This window comes from Carassius carassius, chromosome 5 (assembly GCF_963082965.1).
Source record: "Carassius carassius chromosome 5, fCarCar2.1, whole genome shotgun sequence".
Classification (NCBI taxonomy): Eukaryota; Metazoa; Chordata; class Actinopteri; order Cypriniformes; family Cyprinidae; genus Carassius; species Carassius carassius.
Window position 1 is genome coordinate 9258015 of NC_081759.1, and position 20635 is coordinate 9278649.

Consider the following 20635-nt stretch of genomic DNA (forward strand, 5'->3'; position numbering starts at 1 on the left):
TATTAATGATGTTTTCAAGTGTTATAACAGCTCGTTGCGCAAGTTCATGGATTTCGCAGAAGATGCAATCCCATGCAAGTTTACGTCATCATGGCATGGTACCACACTGCACCACAGATGTCTGTGCCAAACCCCCCTCCTCGCGAAATGGTATCGTCCTGTCCCCTGAGAGGACGAATGAGTGCGGGCCCCTGATGACGTGAGGCGGGCCGCTCGATAAATACTCTCACGTTCCTCGGAGGGGTGACACTTTTCCTGCGTTTCACAAACGGGTGTGCTGAAGTGCCGCTAAAGAGAAACTAAAAATGATGAACGGAGAAATTAACGGTTTCCACAACTCTCTCATCGAGGAGGACTGCTTCTTGTTTACATCGGAGTCCGTTGGAGAGGGGCATCCAGGTATAACGTCCAAGCAAACTTTGGGCGACTTTACAGTATTCAACTTCGCTATTATATAACAGTACCTGTCTGCACGTTCGCACTGTACGGTCGAATTCTTCATCTTATGGCTTTTTTCAAACCATATTTTTTTTTACTATAACAACGTTGTATTTGCTTTTGTTTGGACAAATTTAAATTAATATAATTCAATGCTCAGATTAATTGGACGTTGGGTCTATGTAAGTTAACGTTACTCTGATGCGCTGTAGATCTGATTTCTATGGCTGTGTGTCAAAAACTAGTGAGGGCCATCCTTGAAAGTATTTTGAGCACAACAGTCGCCTTCAGTCTATCTTAAACACATGCACACTCATCTCAGCTAACACCGCAAACACCTCTCATGCCCATAAAGATAGGCAGATCAGCAGGTTTTGAGACGCAGCCTCGCGCTACACGTGGGATCTAACATGGGGTCTGAGCGCATTCTCCGCCCACCGTGAAAACGACAATGCATTTGCCGCCCAAAAAAAAAGTCGCTAAAATCATTATAGATTTGCATTGTACAATGAGACGTTTTAAATTGCAGTTTAGTTTTTAGTTCGTTGGAATTTATTTTTAATTTTTTGGACATTTCTTTGTAATTTATTTTAGTTTCAGTTTAGCATTTAAAGTTAAACTGTCAGTCAAAAATAAATAAAACAAGCAAGGTCTTTTGAATTTAAGAGATACTGTAACGTTACCTTTAGAATACAGAATAATGCTGGATCATTGCCAATATAAAATTTTGTATGAGCAAAATTTATATATAAATTTGCACAAATAAATAAATGGCTGTTTAAAAAAGTTGTATATACCAATTAAAACTCATAATTTATTATTCAAATACTGGTCCTTTAAATGTGAACTATAAAGAGCACAGTTTTTTATAATTTAGTTTTACTAACTTTCCTATTGTGCTGTGTTTTTATTGTGTTGTTTGAAATAGCCTAACCATGAACCATATACAGGCTGTTACTTATTGGAAGTAAAAAAAAGTTACCTTAAATATATACCATTTTTCCTGTTTCCTATTTGTATTGGTGCGAGTTAATTCTCAAGTGCAATTGCTGGATAAAAAGCAAATGCAGTGTGGATTGTGACAAATATACAATAGAACAATAATTAATGTTCTTATTTTGATTGTACAGATAAGATATGTGACCAGATAAGTGATGCGGTGTTGGACGCTCACCTGAAGCAAGACCCAGATGCAAAAGTGGCTTGTGGTATGTTGTCTTTGATTTCTTCAGATTTTCAGAATTACTGAGCTGGTTTGAATATGTGTCCTTTTCCAAAATAATGTATATGAATGTTTCATCGTCTTCTTTTTTCTAGAAACTGTAGCCAAGACTGGAATGATTTTGCTGGCAGGAGAGGTGACGTCTCGTGCTGTTGTTGACTATCAAAAAGTGGTCCGTGACACCATTAAACACATTGGCTATGACGACTCATCCAAGGGTTGGTTTGAGGATACATTTTATTATACATGCTAGATACAGAATTTAACGTTCAAAAGTTTGGAGTTGGCACGAGTTTTTGAAAGAAGTCTCTTCTGGTCACCATGGCTGCATTTATTTAATCACGAATACAGTAAAAACATTATCTGACTATATTATTACATATATTTGTATTTTAACATTTTAATATAACTGTGATATAAAGCTGAATTTTCAGCATCATTTACTTCTGTCTTCAGTGTCACATGATCCTTCAAAAATCATTCTAACACACTGATCAAGTAATATTTCTAATTATTATCAGTGCTGAAAACAATTGTGCTGCTTCATATTTACCATATTTTTCGAACTATAAGTCGCACCTGAGTATAAGTCGCATCAGTCCAAAATACGTCATGATGAGGAAAAACATATATAAGTCGCACTGGACTATAAGTCGCATTTATTTAGAACCAAGAGAAAACATTACCGTCTCCAGCCGCGAGAGGGCGCTCTATGTGTTCAGTGTAGACTACAGGAGAACTGAGCAGCATCTCTGGCAGCATAGAGTGCCCTCTCGCGGCTGTAGATGGTAATGTTTTCTCTTGGTTCATTTCTTTCGGTTCATGTCAAATTAATTTTGATAAATAAGTCGCACCTGACTATAAGTCGCAGGACCAGCCAAACTATGAAAAAAAAGTGCGACTTATAGTCCGGAAAATACAGTATGTGGAAACCGATGCATTTTTCTTTTTGAATAAACATTGTTCAAAAGAACAGCATTTGTTTGAAATAAAGATCTTTTAACATTATGTCTTGATAATGTTAATGCACCTATCTTGAAAAAAAGTGAAGTACCCCAAACCTTTGAAGAATTGTGTGGAGATTCTAATGTAATGTAACTGAAACCAGAGCAGATGAATGGCCAATAAACTCTTCCAAATGCTCTCTCTTTGACCCATAGGCTTCGATTATAAGACCTGTAATGTCCTGGTGGCTCTGGAGCAGCAGTCTCCAGACATCGCCCAGGGTGTTCATTTGGACCGCAGTGAAGAGGATGTTGGGGCCGGCGACCAGGTAAGTCAGTGCCGTTCTAGAATTGTAAATGCATCTCTTTTAATAACATTTCAGTATTAATATTTTCTGTTTTGTTCTTCATTTAGGGTCTAATGTTCGGTTATGCCACTGATGAGACGGAGGAGTGCATGCCACTCACTATCGTGCTCGCACACAAACTTAATGCCAAGATGGCTGAACTGCGGCGTAACGGCACACTGCCCTGGCTCCGACCGGACTCCAAGACTCAGGTCTGCTGAACAGCATTTGAAACACAAACGTGTGAAATCGAGCTTGTATGTAGACTGCGTTTCCTGACAGTGCGATGTGACTCTTTGAAAACAGGTTACTGTGCAGTACCGACAGGAGCGTGGCGCCATGCTCCCGGTGCGCGTCCACACTATTGTCATCTCTGTGCAGCACGATGAAGACATCTGCCTTGATGAGATGCGTGATGCTCTGAAAGATAAAGTCATCAAATCTGTGGTGCCCTCTGTTTATCTGGACGACGATACCATTTATCACTTGCAGCCCAGTGGTCGCTTCGTCATCGGAGGCCCTCAGGTACAGTACAAATAATGTTAGATACTATTTCTATTTAGTTGTAGTAGTTTGTACTACATGTACACTGAAAATTTATTTTGAAGACATTTTTACTCAGAATTTTTTAGTACATTTCACAAATAATTAAAAGAACTGGCTAGTAACACCGAATTAAACATTACTGTACATTTTGCAGGAGAAAGTATTAAAGATTAACTGACAACTACGCAAACACATCTATTATAGTGTAGTCATGACAAAGCATCCTATTTTTCCCCCCACTTTTTTGCTAATTTTGAACAAAAGTATCTGGGCTAAATTGACTCCTAGCATAATCAAAATAAAACAGTAAAGATGCATGGAAATTGTTAGAATTCTCACTTTTTGTTGTTGTCAGTGTTCATCAGAGTGTCTGTTTTTGATAAACTGCATGGAAACCAGTAGGGAATCAGTCTGACCAGAGTACCCAGATCTTTAACACAAATATATTTTTCTACTCCTGCAGGGTGATGCTGGCCTGACTGGTCGTAAGATTATTGTGGATACCTATGGAGGCTGGGGAGCCCATGGAGGAGGAGCTTTCTCTGGAAAGGACTACACCAAAGTGGACCGCTCTGCGGCGTACGCTGCCCGATGGGTGGCCAAATCTCTAGTGAAGGCTAAACTGTGCAAGCGTGTTCTTGTGCAGGTAAGTTGGCCAGATATTTAGTGTTTTGCTCAAAGTATAATCCTTTGAATTTGAAGTTCATTCATAAATGTATGAAATTGTTCACAATGATGCAGGTTTCTTATGCCATCGGAGTGGCCCATCCTCTTTCCATTTCCATCTTCCACTATGGCACATCCCAGAAGAGTGAGCAGGAGCTGCTTAAAATTGTCAAGAAAAACTTTGACCTTCGTCCAGGAGTCATTGTGAGGTAACGGCTGCTCTCTTAACACATTAGCCTGTGATCGAAGCCTTTCATATTCCTTCATCTTTCAGCTTGAGAGTGAATCATTCATGTTTTTTCTGCTTCTGTCTGTGCTTCCTTTTTCTTTGGGTCTTTGCATCTCCTGATTTAATCAGAAAGTTGAAAGTAGTTCTAGCAATGTCATTCAACTGCTCCCAAGTCATTATTCAAGAAAAATAAAATTAAGAGCAAGAAACTAAATTTAGGCAAGAGAACAAACACGCGGTGAACTACAGTACTGTTTAAACGTTTCTGATCACGAATAAGACCTTAATATTGTGAAATATTAAAAAGCAGTCCGATAACTGGCAATGTAGAAAAAGGTTTTGTTTTTTTAGTCCCAACTTTTGAAATCCATTAAACATTTTTGTACTCTAACATCATTGTAGAGAGATTATGCATGTTGCAATGTTTTTTGTACAGCATCATGAGTAATGTAACTTTTCACCACAAATTCCACATTAAACGGTGCACTTTACATCCCTGACACGCATGATTTTAAGCATCCTTCACCGGTTGATACTCTCATACGAGTATCCACTCTGATTCGGATGTTGCCTTAGTTAGAAGGTAGCTGCAGGTTTGGAACAGAGCCATCATGTTTCCTCTCTGGATTTAAAGTGGTTAACTAGTGTTTGCCATCAATCAGACTTGATCTCTAATTTCATGCTGCAGTTTCTTTCTTCAGGCAAACTAGTGAGTGTGATGGTAAGTGATCGCTTCATCTCCTTTCTGGCTGGCTGGGTGTTCAACTGTGCACTTGATGTGTCATCTACATGATAAATTCATGCAGTTGTATTTTGACCAGTCAATAATCTACGGCTGATGTGTTCTAGGGAGCTGGAGCTGAAGAAGCCAATATATCAGAAGACTGCTGCTTACGGCCACTTTGGCCGTGAATCTTTCTCTTGGGAAGTGCCCAAAAAGCTGCACTATTAAACCGTTTGTCAAGGTTTTTCCTCTCTAGGCCTGTTGGCGTATTCTACAGAGAAGCTCACATGGCTTACGGGGAGAAGTCTGGTTATTCTGGTACAAGTCACGCTGGTCCATCTGATTTAAGTCTTTTTCCTTTCATTTTCCCATTGTGTTGCATCACATATTTCATTTTTAGTCTTTTTGAGTTTTAAATGTGATTTATGATTAATCAGCATTAGGATAAAGGGAGTATACTACACTGATGAACGCATTAACATTAAAACATAAACTGGTTGGCCAGTATTAATTATGAATTGAATTTTATGCAGAATTACCAAGCCCTTCACCACTGTATCATAAGCATTCCCAAGTGTTTTAACCTTGTGTATTTATTTGTGCTGTCCTCTATGCACGTATTGAAATCTGTAATCTGGAGGTCAACTCTTACGCTGTATGTTGCTGTAACTTCTCTCTAGCGCTCTGTGGTTCCCAAGTGTCGTACAGAAAAACTTTGGGGACCCGGCCACAAGGAAGGTGTCTGCTGCAGTGCCATTTATTTTGGCCAACACTAATGCATTATTAGATGCTTGTTGTCTTTCTCCTTTCACAGTCTTTCCTTAAACAGAGGGATAGCAATTGGCTGGTGTTGTACAGAGAAACTAGCCTTGTTTACATGCATTCTCTCTCTCTCTCTCTCTCTCTCTCTCTCTCTCGCTCTCTCTCTATCTACCTACCTTCCTCCAGTTTTAATTTATTTTTAACAATAAAATGTTTTCTATTGTGGTTTAAGGTGTCATTGTCTTTTTTTTTTACTCCCCTCTTTCCATTTAGAAATATGTACATATAGGTTTAAATTAAAATAAATGTATGCATTTAGCAGACGCTTAAAAGCAGCTTACAGTGCATTCAGGCTGTCACTTTTAACCTATCGTGTTCTCGGGGAATCGAACCCCCAACCTTGGATAGCGCAATGCTCTACCAATTGAGCTACAGGAACACTACAGGTGTAATTATTAACTGGTCTTGATCTTTTTGCCTTAGGAATTATGTTTGCATTATATATATGTATATACATGGTAATAAAATCTCAAGAATAATCTGCAGCACTACGACTGTGTATAGCACAATGTAATAAATGTGCTAAAAAAATAAATACAATGATGACCAATTAGCTTTTTTTATTGAAAGAAAAGGTTTAAAATAAACACATTTTTCATTTTAGTAACCAGTGGCTCCCAAGTCATTTTGTACCTATGGCAAGCTATTTTTTTTATATTTAATCCACAACATCTGTTTTCATATCTTATTTCATTAGGTACTACTGCTTACTCTTTAGCAACTAGTAGCCTTTCAAAAGATACTAGCACTTATTAAATATTAGTTCTTATTTATTAGGTACTGGTACTCAATAATTAGATGCTAGTAAATAGACTACTTATTCATTAGATATTAACACCTATAAAACATACATTACTCATTAGATACTAATGCTTATTTCAATATGTTTATAGGGTCATATAGAATCATACATGGTACATATTTTTATTTACTAGTAATTATTCTTTAGGTGCTACTACTTTTTTAAATACAAGATACTTGTACTTGATTACATAATACTTTTTATTAGATAATTGTATTTTTTAAAATATTTAAAATAAAGTGTTATAAGTTCAGTCCTAAATATTAATCTCAGGATGTAAACTTTCTTTGCTAAGGGGTAAAAAGAAGTTTGAAATACCTGAGCAGTGGTATACTGTTAGCAAACATTTTGTTGTCAACCACACTGTTAAAACCAATGGCATTTTGAGGTTGCAAGTTGTAAAAAAAAATTTTCAGTTTGCGGTTCAATAGAATACTGTAAGGATGACACACCATACTTTTGGTCACAGACCATATTTTCTGTAGTTATTCATAAGTCAAATTTTTTTTTTTAGGGAATCAAGGTAACAATAACTCCTGGGTTGGCCTACAAAAATATGTCATCACTGCAGTGTTTCTGGGGTATTTATTATTTTCAAGATGGGATTTCCTTTATGAAAGCTGCCATATTGCATGTTGCAGTTTCTCCCAGTTATAGTAGCACTCTTTCCAAACAAATTTTTGTTTTGGTTCTGTCCCCCAAATTCCCCTGTTCAGTAATTCACAACCAGCGTATCTTAGTGGTCATGACTTGATAGGGTTCACCTTTATGAGCAGGAGTCAGCTGATCTGTGCTGTCTCAGCACATCGAGTTTCTTCTGTCCCTGCTCCAGCTGAATGATGTAGATTACAGTAGATACAGTGTTTCTCAGTCAATTAAAAATACACCTTTTTAGTGTACAGCTATGAATTATATGAGTTTCTATAGCTTTCATGTAGCTGATATTATGATAAAGATGAGTTTTTCCTTAATTTTCTTTTTTCAAATTGTAATAGCAATTCTTGTTTTTTTGCTAGCTTTTATTTTGCATTTGCTCATGTTAAAATATCTTCTCACTTGATAATTTTATATTTGCTTTAAGTGCTCATTGGTGAATCAATAGTTGCACCAGTCTCACCGGTGCTTCAGACAGTTGCATGTATGCAGAATCATATTCATATTTTACTCTTCAGAAACACAGTTCTACAGTTACACTGTACCAGTGAGCAACCATGAATAGCATGTGTGCTCAACTTACATCTAGTGTGCTTATTTTCCAAATTTAAATATTAATCACTGAACACCCTGGAAACACCCAGAGTGTGTATCAGTTGCTTATATTTATATCTTGCATCATATCAGTGGCTTGTACAGTACTGATATCTGCTGACTTATGTGAAATAATATCTTATATATTTTAGTGAAAGTAAGTGTCAACTAAGTTAAAGGTTAGATCATAAACTGACAGGCAGCGTGTTAGGCCTAGTGCCTAGTGATGCATAAAAACAATACAGCTAGTCATAGGAAACTAAATCCAACCTTTCGTGGAATGTTATCACTTCTTCCAGTGACAGCTTTGAACTTAGTGAATGGAAATACATTCTGACCTTCACAAACATCAGCTCCGTTTGGAAGTTTCACATACCAGCCGTTATTGCATCATCCACAGTTATCAGACAGCCTGAAGCCATGTGACAAAATAGGTGCAAGAACACACACTACACAGGCTGAGCTTGATCCGGATGAAATTTCCATTGGACTGAAAGGGGAAATGCAGACCTGAAATAATCCAATCAATAGGAAAAACCTAAACATGTAAACAACTTGAATAAGACTCTAAATCAGAATCAAAAACACCTTCCGCACGTGCAGTGCCTTGATGCATATGTTTACCAGAGCGCTTTTATAATAAGATCTTTGATGTTAACATACAATTTACTTCTTACTACTATGCATATTTTTATATGAACTGGAGGGGACTTAATATTTACTAAATATTTGCTAAAGACAAAGGGGTTAGCTTTATTTTAGATATCATCAAGGCAAATACGAATTAAAAAATTTAAATATACTATTTCCATTTAATACTTTATCATCCACATATACTATTTGTAAAGTTGATAATACTTGTTTTTCCTTTTCTTTTTTTCTCTCTCTTTTTTTATTATATGCATCTTATTAGTATAATTGTATACAAAGACTGTTGATATTTTCTAATCCTCCTTGGGGGTTCTTAGGGTGGGGGGTGGCTACGTCTATTTATTTATTTTTATTATTTTCCTTGTCTCTTCCCTCATTTAGTTATATGTGGGAAAGAAATGTGTAAAAAGGAAAAAAGTGCAGACAATGTTTTCTCTTTAATGATTGTTTGTTTATCACTTTGTCTGTATAATAAAAATGTGGGGAAAAAATAGAAATAAAAATGAACTAACTAAATAACTAAAAGTTAAATAAAAGTAAAAAATGAAAACAAATAAAATAACAAAAATGCACAATTTAAAATAAATAATAAATGAATAAGTAAATAAGTACATTTAATAGTTTCATTCAAAAATGTTCCCTACACTCAACAGTCACATGCTTGCCTCGTGACTGGTTTTCCCTCAGCTGTAGCGGTAGGGTGTATATTGAGTTATGCTGAGAAAAAAACATGCTCATTAAAGAGCACTGACACACAGGTCAGGATGTCAAGAAGTAAATATCACTGCATGACGTACAACTGGATTATGAGCAGCCAGAACAGGTGGAAAGACTGAAGCATTTTAATCTTTTACATGCACTATGGTGTCACCTAACTCAAGATCAATGTCTTAGTATCTATGAAATCACACAGCATCAAATTACAAACATTTTAAACTAAAACGTCTTCAGGAAATGGAAAAATGGAAATAAAATATGCATTTAGTACTATTAATGCATATATTTATGAATACTATATCCTAAAAATAGTTTTTATTCATTTTCAGATTTTTGTTTAAAATTTGATTTTTAAAATCTAAACATTATTTATTTTTTATTCAACAATATTTTTATGCAACAATTCAACTGCAAAAAAATATACTATGCACATATAAAATATGGTAAAGAAGAGGAAAACATCACATTTAGTATTAAAATCCTGCAAAATCACCTAGACACGTGCAGGGGTGTGTGTCAGACTCCTCACTGTCTTTGGTCTCTGAGCATCCAATCAGGACGTGGAGAGATGGGTGAGGTCTGCGGGCGGAGCTTGGATGCATGGGAGTGTGTACATTTGTCGTCTCTCACACGAGAGGCGAGCACGCTCTCTGGAGGGAGGGAGTTGGGTGTTGGGTGTTGATCCAGGGCCATAGCCTCACTCCCTTGAAGGGCCTCTAATTCCCGTGGTGATGCCCCCCTTCTGTTGAATACTCTTACATAATCTTTGCACTAAATTCAAATGATGAAATACCTCAGTTTTATAACTAACATTTTGGTGCGGGAAACTGTACCTTATAAAATAGATCCCTCTAGCTCTAAAATCCGCCCTGAAAGCTCTAAATGTAAATCATTAGGCTATAGGTCTATCAAATTTTATTTGGCTGAAGTCATACTTTTCCCTAAATATACTTTTCTTGATGTATAATGATTTATATTTTAGAGCTGTCAGGACAGATTTCATTGGAAACTATCATATATAACCAGTGTGGGGGAAAGTTACTTTTAAAAGTAACGCGTTGCAATATTGCATTACTCCCTAAAAAAGTTAATAATTACATTTCTTAGTTACTTTTAGGTACTTTTGCATTACTTTTTAAATATGAGCAGGGCTTGATTGTTTTTAATATTAGAAGTTATATTTATAGCAAATGTAAAAACCCTTTCACACCAAAAAGTGTAATGAATAAACCTCAGGCTAAAGTGAAAGTAAATTCACATCTGTACTGTAGGAATAAGCTGTGAAAAGAACACTCTTCAGCAATAGAAAAACAAACAAAAACAAACAATGAAGCACAATTGTAGTCATCTAAAGTAATTTTTGCTTATTAGTATGGTTGAACTGGATCATCAAGGTCATGATGATCAAGGTCAGCAGCAAAGACATTAGTTAATGGGGTCATATGATGCTTTTTTAAAGATCATTATTTTGTGTATTTGGTGTAACAGAATATGCTGACATGCTTCAATGTTCAAAAAACATTATTTTTCAAATACTGTACATTATTGTAGGTCCTCTATGCCCAGCCTCTCTCAAACGCTTAGTTTTCTACAAAGTCCCTCCTGACAAGCACAGTCTGCTCTGATTGGCCAACTGACCCAGTGCATTGTAATTGGCTGATCACCGCAAGCTCTAATCAGAAATGTAATGCCCATTTCCATAATCGCGAGCTTCATCTTTCAAAATAAATGTAAAGACAGTTAATAATGTCCTTAGTTTTACCATCGGTTCAAGCCTGAAAGGGGAACAGAGTCACTTGACAGACAGTGATGAAGCTTGTATGTGTTTGCAGTACACAAGCCACAGACGGATAAGACAGCTGACTCCACTGTGTGATCCTCTCTCTCTCTCTCTCTCTCTCTCTCTCATACACACACACACACACACACACACACACAAGCATGCGATGCGCAAAACTCTGCATTTGAACATTCAATAGCAAATACTTAAACTAAAAACAAAACACTTACAGTAGCTGATTCAGAAGCGCCAGATTGTCTAGCAAAGTTAGAATGACCTCCTTTCCTAGGTTCACTAAACGGTCGTCCATAAAATGTGTTGCTGTTCTATTGTAAGTAATCTTAAAGCTTCCTAAATGCATCTACTTTCGGAAGGCCAGATAAAGTGCTTTTGCCATCACCTAGATATACACAGCATCTCCCTGACATGGCTGCTTTAATACTAACTGCGGTTACTGAAACAAATGCAATGCAATTCCACTAATATTTCCACATCATGATGTAGACATTTGGGGGCGTGTTTGAATGAGCTGTTTCAGGGGAAAAGCACAGAGTCTTAACTTTGATAAAGAATATCTCTTTGGATTTGAGACTTTAGTCTTTGCAACTTTACAGATCATCTTTATGCACCAAGAGCTTGTAACACTCCAAAATTGAAATCGTATCATATGACCTCTTTAATAAAATGGGATTAGATACATTTTTTTTTTTACATATTTAATTATTGCAGGTTTGTGTCATATTTTGAGCTTGCATTTCAATGCTTTAATTCATTTTAATGAATACTAAATCTATTTTATTTATTTTTTTGCGAATGGGCTGAATTAATGCACATTCACATTTAGTCTAGAACTACACCATGTTCGCACAGTGCACACAACGCCTCTGTACTTCCAATTTCTCAATAAATGGATGGAAAATTATTAACTGGCGTTACTTTTTTGTAAATTAAAAAGTAATGTGTTACTGTTACTTGAAAAAGTAATCTGATTATGTAACTCGCGTTACTTGTAATGTGTTACCCTCAACACTGTATATAACGTATATAACTATATAATGATATCATTGACTTGATTGCACAGATACTATTTGATCTGAACTCAGCTGGATGATGGCATCATTGAATTAAATGATGAACTACCTTTAATTGAAAATTGAGTGTTTACTATTCTCCTTGCATTATTGACACACTGTTTTCCTCTTTAATACTGTAAAGCTGCTTTGACACAATCTGTCTTTTTAAAAGTGCTATATAAACTATATAATGCTATATATATTGGTCGCTATATAAACGATATAGTGCTATATATAGTTCTATATAGCACTATATATTTATTATGTTTGAAATCTGGATATTTATCTTACAAAAATGCATGAATTCGCTACAGGGGGCCTATATTCACTCCATGGAACCGTGTGAAGGATGTTTTATTACAGATGCGCAAACTTTATTTCACGTCTTCTGAACTGTTGACAACAAACACACGATTATACCCATTGAAAGGCTTGGATAACCAAGGACAATATTTAATATAACTCTGATTGGATTATTCTGAAAGAAGAAAGTTACATACACCTAGGATGCTTCGAGGGTGAGTAGAAGATGTCACGTGTGGTGATACAAGAAACACGGAGAGATCCAAGTGCGGGTATGATATTTATTAAGGGGTAATCCAAAGGGGTAAACAGTCCAGGCAGGGTCAAAACCAGAATATCCAATAGACAAGGAACAGACAAAACACAAGGCAAGATCAAGACTACGGAAAAACAATAGACATGAACTGTATCTCACATACAACAAGGACTCCGTGACTAAGACTCAGACAGACCAGGTATAAATACACAAAAGGATAATGGGGAAACAGGAGACAGGTGGGGAACAATCAATTAAATAAACAAGGAGGAAGGTGACCAAATAAGGAGACCGGAAGTGATAATATGATAAACACCGTGGGAACTGAGGACACCTAGTGGAAACCCAGGGAACACAACCCAGACACTGTGACAGTACCCCCCTTCTACGGAGCGGCTCCCAGACGCTCCAAGACAGACACAAAACAGAGACCAGGAGGGAGGAGGACCGGAGGAGGTTCAGGAGGAGGTTCAGGGGGAGGGATGGAGGGCCAGACTAACAGAAAGGAACAGGGACAGACATTAACACAAAAACAAAAGGAAAAAACAACATGAAGCCCCCCAGGGCGGAGCAGAAGACCACCACACCCTTGTGGTCAAGGCCAGAGTCCTCCAGGGTGGAGCGGAAGACCACCACAACCGTGTAGTCAGGGCAAGCGCCCCCCAGGGCGGAGCAGAAGACCACCATGTCCGTGTGGTCAGAGCGGAAGCCCCCCAGGGCGGAGCAGAAGACCACCACGTCCGTGTGGTCAGAGCGGAAGCCCCCCAGGGCGGAGCAGAGGACCACCACGTCCGCGTGGTCAGAGCGGAAGCCCCCCAGGGCGGAGCAGAGGACCACCACGTCCTCGTGGTCGACGCCAGAGTTCCCCAGGGCGGAGCGGAAGACCACCACAACCGTGTAGTCAGGGCAAGCACCCCCCAGGGCAGAGCAGAAGACCACCATGTCCGTGTGGTCAGAGCGGAAGCCCCCCAGGGCGGAGCAGATGACCACCATACCCCTGTGGTCGATGGCGGAGTCCAACAGGGCGGAGCAGAAGGCCACCCAGTGACTTGACCTGACTTTGAAAGGTCCACGATGACTAGCCTTGTCTCTGGAAAGCCCATGGTACCTAGCCCTGGCTCTGGAAGGTCATCAGTGACTGGCCCTGACTCTGGATGGTCATCAGTGATTAGCCCTGACTCTGGAAGGTCATCGGTGACTAGTCCTGACTCTGGAAGGTCAACGGTGACTAGCCCTAACTCTGGAAGATCAACGGTGACTAACCCTGAATCTGGAGGGTCCACAAGCACCTGACTAGCCTCTGGAAGGTCAACCGGAACCTCACTCAACTCTGAAAATTCAACAGTCACCTGACTCAACTCTGGAAGGTCAACAGGAACTTGACTCGACTCTGGAAGGTCAACAGGAACACGACTTGATTCAAGAGGAACAACTGGAACATGACTCGACTCTGGAAGGTCAACAGGAACTAGCCCTGACTCTAGACCGGTCTCGGGCACCGCATCGGGAGCGGCCTCGGGCACCGCATCGGGAACGGGCACCGCCTCAGCATCGGGCACCGCCTCGGCCTCCGGAACAGCATCGGGCACTGCATCGGCCTCCGGAACGGCATCGGGCACTGCCTCTGCCTCCGGAACGGCATCGGGCACCGCCTCGGCCTCCGGAACAGCATCGGGCACCGCCTCGGCCTCCGGAACAGCATCGGGCACTGCCTCGGCATCGGGCACCGCCTCGGCATCGGGCACCGCATCGTCCTCCGGAACAGCATCGGGCACCGCCTCGGCATCGGGCACCGCCTTGGCCTCCGGAATAGCATCGGGCACAGCATCGGCCTCCGGATCAGCATCGGGCACCGCCTCGGCATCGGGCAACGCCTCGGCCTCCGGAACAGCATCGGGCACCGCCTCGGCCTCCAGAACAGCATCGGGCACTGCCTCGGCCTCCGGAACAGCATCGGGCACCGCCTCGGGAACGTCCTCTGGGCTTTGAGGAACGGTAGACGCCTGTCTCCTCCTCCTCCGCCCTCTATGATGGCGAGTCGGTGACACCTTGTCTGGAGACTCAGGCGTTGAGTCGGCCATCTTGTGCTGTGGCTCCAAGCTGGTGGCCATCTTGTGCTGTGGCGCTGGGCTGGCGGCCATCTTGTGCTGTGGTGCTGGGCTGGCGGCCATCTTGTGCTGTGGCTCTGGGCTGGCGGCCATCTTGTGCTGTGGCGCTGGGCTGGCGGCCATCTTGTGCTGAGGCGCTGGCTCAGCAGCCATGACGTTAACCGTCTTGGGAATCTCTAGGATCTTGGACAGCGTAGCGAAATAATCCAAGAATGAGTCAGCGGCCTTCTTGGGCGTTGGCGCTGAGCTGGTGGCCATTTTGCACCGTGGCGCTGGACTCGCGGCAATCATGGGCAGTGGCGCCACCGTGGCGGACGTGCGCTTCCTCTCCCCTCTCCGTCCGCCATGGTGAGACGGTGGCTCTGATCCATCCCACACGAGCCCCGGGTCGAAGGAACAGACAAAACACAAGGCAAGATCAAGACTACGGAAAAACAATAGACATGAACTGTATCTCACATACAACAAGGACTCCGTGACTAAGACTCAGACAGACCAGGTATAAATACACAAAAGGATAATGGGGAAACAGGAGACAGGTGAGGAACAATCAATTAACTAAACAAGGAGGAAGGTGACCAAATAAGGAGACAGGAAGTGATAATATGATAAACACCGTGGGAACTGAGGACACCTAGTGGAAACCCAGGGAACACAACCCAGACACTGTGACAGAAGATGGATGGATTTTCATTCTCTGGTGAACTAACCCTTTAAGCTACTACAAAGATGTCCTTTTAAGGGTACTAACAGCCTATACAACCACAACAAATTCCGAAACCACAAACAACTCTATTATTTGTTTAGCAGCCATATCACCCTGCAGCCCAAGACTGGTTGCCCACTGAAGTTCAGCAGGGTTGATTGAGCCTGGTCAGTACCTGGATGGCAGACCTCCTGGGAAACCTAGGTTGCTGCTGTTGTGAAGAGGTGTTAGTGAGGCCAGCACTGTGGTCTGTGTGGGTCCTAACACCCCAGTGTAGTGATGGGGACGCTATACTCCTGATAGCCTTACAGGTGCTAGCAGCTTAATACTCAAATAGGTAAATAAAAACAATTCTATTTAGTGCATTTACATAAGAAACTGACCTGCAATAGAAACCATGACCAGGTCAGTGATGTTGACGGAAGCATGGAACAGACATGAGCCGAAGCGAAGTGCTGACAGTCAAGACTAACCAATTTATGATATGCTATCATTTAATTATTGAATGACAAAATCAGAAATTATCACTTTGGTACACTGGGAGGGCAAAAAATATAACATAGTAATAATAATAACTAAAATTAAATGCATAAAAAATAAATACAAATTTCAGGGCAGTGGGCCAAATCAACCGCCAGGCCAACGGGAATTCTCCTGGGGCTCCTGATGGCCAGTCTGGGCCTGTACATAGTTGTGATTGCCAGAAAACAGATTGGTTAACACAGATCGACTGTGAATGTGCATAATATGGATGTATGCACTCAGTCTGAGTATAGACACAAGCTTATACCATGACAGTGCATAATTAAACACTAAAGAAACACAGAGAATACTGATGACTTTAATAAAGCCAGAATATGTGTCTGCACATAAAAAAGTCTATTCCAAATGTCCACGTCACGTGGACAAACAGTGTGTGTTGATATGATCAAACTTCACAAGCTCCTTTTAAAGACTTTTGGCCCCAACCACCTTCCATATAAATATACGAGTGACAATATCATGAGAATGTATTTGTGAAACTGAATCACATGACTATTATTGCACTAAGATGGTTATTCCTTTAACAAGCTATTAATGTCTGAATCAGTATCCACTTAGGAGCTTTTCTATATTAGTCTATTTAGGTAGGTCAGCAGATCTTAAGTTGGCATTTATTGTTCTCATGACCAGTCTACATTTTGAGTTACAAATGAGGACAATGGAAGCAATCAAAATGAACAAGAGCAATATATATATATATATATATATATATATATAAAATCATTAATAACTGCTGCCTTCAATTTTATTTTTAAGAGCCTTATTTTGGTGTCCCTAACATAAAAGCACCAATTATACAAGCTCAATGAATGAAACTCCGAAGCAGTCAAAGGAAAATGTATTTTTGCACAATGTAAACATAGTGCACACTGCCATCATCTGTCTGTATGACAGAACCAACAATTCATCCTGCATTCTGAATTCATGCTGTAATCTCTACAATAACACAACAGTACACAGTTGGAATACAATTACAAAAATAAAAATCTACCTGTACAATGAATAGCTGAAGAAAAAAAACAGACAGAGAGAGAGAAAAAAAAGACACATATCGGTCCTTTTTTGATTCAACAACATCATGAGCACCAACAGAGGAAAAGATGATAATTATGTAAGTATATCAATATAAATATTTATGAACATTAAGGGAAAAGGCAGATATCCAAATGCATGGATATACATATCAGAGCAATGAGGACCTTAGTATTCTTTAAACTTTGCTTGAACTTCCTCAGCTATTTTCACTAGCATCTACATCACAGCAATAAGTTGATGCCTTCAAACCTTCTATTAGACTAAACAGGCTGCAAGCATTCGATGTTTGGTTGAATTTTTGACCTGAATACTGTGGAGATTTAGCCTAAACCATATACACACTTATCTGGAAGCCTTTTAGAGACAGAATCATGGGACTGAAGCAATGTACATCTTGCAGTTATAAAATCCCATTAAAACACGGGTGCCAGTAAGTCACCTCTGCTGTAAAGAGTGCCATGGCCAAGCTGCACAACATTTGCCCAACATCTTTCACAATTGTGAAGGGAGGAGTGACAAGGATTTCAATTTCCAGTTGAAAGAAAAAATCAGGTTCTGTTTTCTACCAAAATACATCCTATTTTAGATCAAACAGGATTGATTTCATGCTTAACAGTGTCATTTCTCTTGCGGTTTGAGTATTCACATATTAGGATACATGACTCTCCAAGACATCTGTGAATGCTGCATGCTTGGTGCCATCAAACAGAAATGCAGTTCAGGTTAATTTCTGGCTCAGCGATGTCTCAGTGCCTTCGTTTATTTATTCATTTACTTTATTTATCTCCACTTTTATTTAAAAATGCCTCTCTCTCCCTCTCAGCATTTGTCACAGCGTTTGTCCATTTCTTGTCCCACACGTGCCAGCAGCGCCGCCCTCATGGCCGAGTCCAGAACGTTCTTTTCTGCCACGCGTTCCACAATAACGTCTGGCTTGTCCTCCTGGTTGGAAAAATATTTAATTGTTGGTTTTTGCACAGTGTTTCGAAGCAGCTTTACACAAAATAATTATGTTAATGTTTATAATATCTTCCTGCCTCATAGTTGCATTTAGAATATTTGAGATAGATTACATAAATTTCATTTCATTTTTACAGTGATACATGTTTTTTTCCGAAATTCTGTTTATTCAGATAAACATCCCAATTTGAAGGACACTTATATAGGAACTCATGTTGTTTTAAAAATTATTGTTGTCTGTGATGTATTAGAATTTATGGAAGCCCGCTTCCACGAAGGGATAAAAAAATAAATTTAAATACAACTTATGATTTAGTAATTTTGACTTTGATTTCTGTAATTATGATGAGAAATATCAAAATTGAGATAGAAACATAGAATTTAGAGATATAAATGCCTAATTCTTAGAAGAAAAATCATAATTACTTGATTACTTGAACAGAAAAACAGAAATGCAAGTTAAAAAACTCAATTTAGAGAAAATAGTGAGAAAGACTGAGGAAAAAAACCTTGTGAACAATGAATGATGTTATTTGGCCGTTGTCAGCTTGATAATCGAGCCAGAATAGCTCTGTGCCAGGGTTTTCCTGCTCTGTGTCAGAGCTGCTCTCATTCCAGTCCTCTGCATTCACACCGGGTTCAGATCCATCTGAAACAAAATTAATAATCCAAACATGAGCACAGTGGCAAACTCCAACATCCCTCTACAAATCAAGCTTTTTGTTCATTTGAATTATTTAACCCTTTGCCAAACCTAGCCCATAATATTTACAATTACAACCATTATAAATCCCTATTTAGCTAGTTACTATCCAGATGCAAAATAATAGTACTTTCAAAGCAGTGGTTCTCATATAAGTGGTTTGCAGGTCTGTTCTGACATTAAACGGAAAGTAGAGTAAAAATAAACATAATTTGGCAGCATTCTGGCACATACAGACTTGGTATATGGCTAATACTAATAAAACACTTGTACAAACACCAGTGTTTATTTGATGTCTTGGGAAAGTAAATTACAATTCTGCTACTTTGGATTTCCAAAATTGCCAAAAATCTGTGTTTTGGCACTGTGTTGATCCTCACTTGATCTTAAAACAAATCAAGTTGAAAATCACTAACTAATAGTAAATGAAACTCTTTCTACCTATGTAACTTACTCTGGTGGCGTGGGTGGTAGACCTGACGGTCAGGTCTTCGTGGACGCCGAGGAGTGTTGGTGGGTATACGCTTCTGTTTCTCCTTAGCCTGTTTTACCTCTCTGTCATAATCATCCCTGTAGAAAGATTCAATAGTAATGTAATTGACAGTTTTAGAGCTGTCAAAAGATTAATCGTGATTAATCACGTCCAAAATAAATGTTTTTGTTTACATAATATATGTGTGTACTGTGTATATTTATTATGTATACATACACATAGATTATATTTTGAAAATAATTACAATAATTTATATTATAAATGTATATATTTAACATATAAACAACGTTTCTCTTAAATATGTACATGCATGTGTGAGTATTTAAACATACACATTACAAATTTACACATTACACACACATAAATTATGTAAACAAAAACTTTTATTTTGGATGCGATTAATCACGATTAATTTTTTGACAGCACTAGATAGTTGATCTTTTTTTATGAAATTCATTTGTAAAAATGTGCTCCTTCAGCTTGTGGTCCACCTGTGAAATCTTTAAAGTAAACGAAAGGAAAACTTTCATATTGTTAGCAATATTTCAGGATAAACATTACTGGACTGAAGCGACTTAAGTTTACCAATCATTTAAATATAGTATTATTAAGACACATTATTGAAATATATATAGAGTGACATCTGATATTGATACTATGCATTTCATGCAAGTAGTTTATTGGGATCTCATTGATTTATATTACAAGCTATCAGAATTTCATCTTATATTTTGATCATATCAATGTCAGAATCTGCACCAAGTCGCATATTTTTGCCTCTGAATAAAACTGGGGTGTTTTTCCCTTCCATATTCTCACAATATTTTACTATATGAGTAGAGTTGTATATATATATATATATATATATATATATATATATATATATATATATATATATATAATATACATATATATATAAGTGAGCGGAGCCGTAGACCTGGCGATCTGATTCCTCCTGATGTGCTTCAGGAAGCCGTGGCTCATGTCCAAGCGCCCGCCGGGCTTGTATTTGACACTCTCCCCCTCTGCATCTCGCAGGACATCCATGGCTCTGCTCTGTAGATTAAATGTTTCTCAAAATAAATCCATTTTTAGTACCATGATAATCATTCCCTTTACACCATCTCCACAAACACTAGGGTCGACAACAAAACATGTTGGCCAATAAAAATGCACTCTTAGTTGTCTGGGTTGTTTGTTTTTTTCTACAAATGATTGAGCTTGTATATTGTTCTTCCTACAACCCAAAGTGCGTATTTCGACGTTATAAAATGAAATGTATCCTTTAAAAGGTAGTTGGTACTCCAGAAAGTACATTA

General features: G+C 38.9%; 2 protein-coding genes across 2 annotated transcripts; one reads left to right on the top strand and one right to left on the bottom strand.

The window, feature by feature from the left end:
- The first annotated feature begins 238 nt into the window (after positions 1-238).
- Positions 239-5584, top strand: mat2ab (methionine adenosyltransferase 2Ab). The gene is made up of 9 exons (XM_059549691.1): positions 239-399; positions 1569-1646; positions 1756-1878; positions 2821-2933; positions 3020-3163; positions 3258-3476; positions 3961-4143; positions 4239-4372; positions 5242-5584. Exons 1-9 carry the CDS (start codon positions 306-308, stop codon positions 5342-5344), a joined length of 1191 nt encoding a protein of 396 aa, XP_059405674.1. The 5' UTR covers positions 239-305; the 3' UTR covers positions 5345-5584.
- Positions 5585-16931: 11347 nt separating this feature from the next.
- Positions 16932-20583, bottom strand: c5h2orf68 (chromosome 5 C2orf68 homolog). The gene is made up of 4 exons (XM_059549695.1): positions 20254-20583; positions 19278-19393; positions 18630-18769; positions 16932-18102 (listed from the first exon to the last, which is right to left on the bottom strand). Exons 1-4 carry the CDS (start codon positions 20361-20363, stop codon positions 17980-17982), a joined length of 489 nt encoding a protein of 162 aa, XP_059405678.1. The 5' UTR covers positions 20364-20583; the 3' UTR covers positions 16932-17979.
- Between the last annotated feature and the right edge of the window lie 52 nt (positions 20584-20635).

What these genes read in the sequence shown, in the direction of transcription:
- mat2ab (XM_059549691.1), top strand. Translation starts at nt 306, where the DNA reads ATGATGAACGGAGAAATTAACGGTTTCCACAACTCTCTCATCGAGGAG. An exon ending in CGTTGGAGAGGGGCATCCAG is followed by an intron (nt 400 to 1,568) that starts GTATAACGTCCA and finishes TTGATTGTACAG; the next exon opens with ATAAGATATGTGACCAGATA. An exon ending in ATGTTGGGGCCGGCGACCAG is followed by an intron (nt 2,934 to 3,019) that starts GTAAGTCAGTGC and finishes TTCTTCATTTAG; the next exon opens with GGTCTAATGTTCGGTTATGC.
- c5h2orf68 (XM_059549695.1), bottom strand. Translation starts at nt 20,363, where the DNA reads ATGGATGTCCTGCGAGATGCAGAGGGGGAGAGTGTCAAATACAAGCCC. An exon ending in AGGAGGAATCAGATCGCCAG is followed by an intron (nt 19,394 to 20,253) that starts GTCTACGGCTCC and finishes ATCTTTCTACAG; the next exon opens with GGATGATTATGACAGAGAGG. An exon ending in CATCATTCATTGTTCACAAG is followed by an intron (nt 18,103 to 18,629) that starts GTTTTTTTCCTC and finishes TTTTCCAACCAG; the next exon opens with GAGGACAAGCCAGACGTTAT.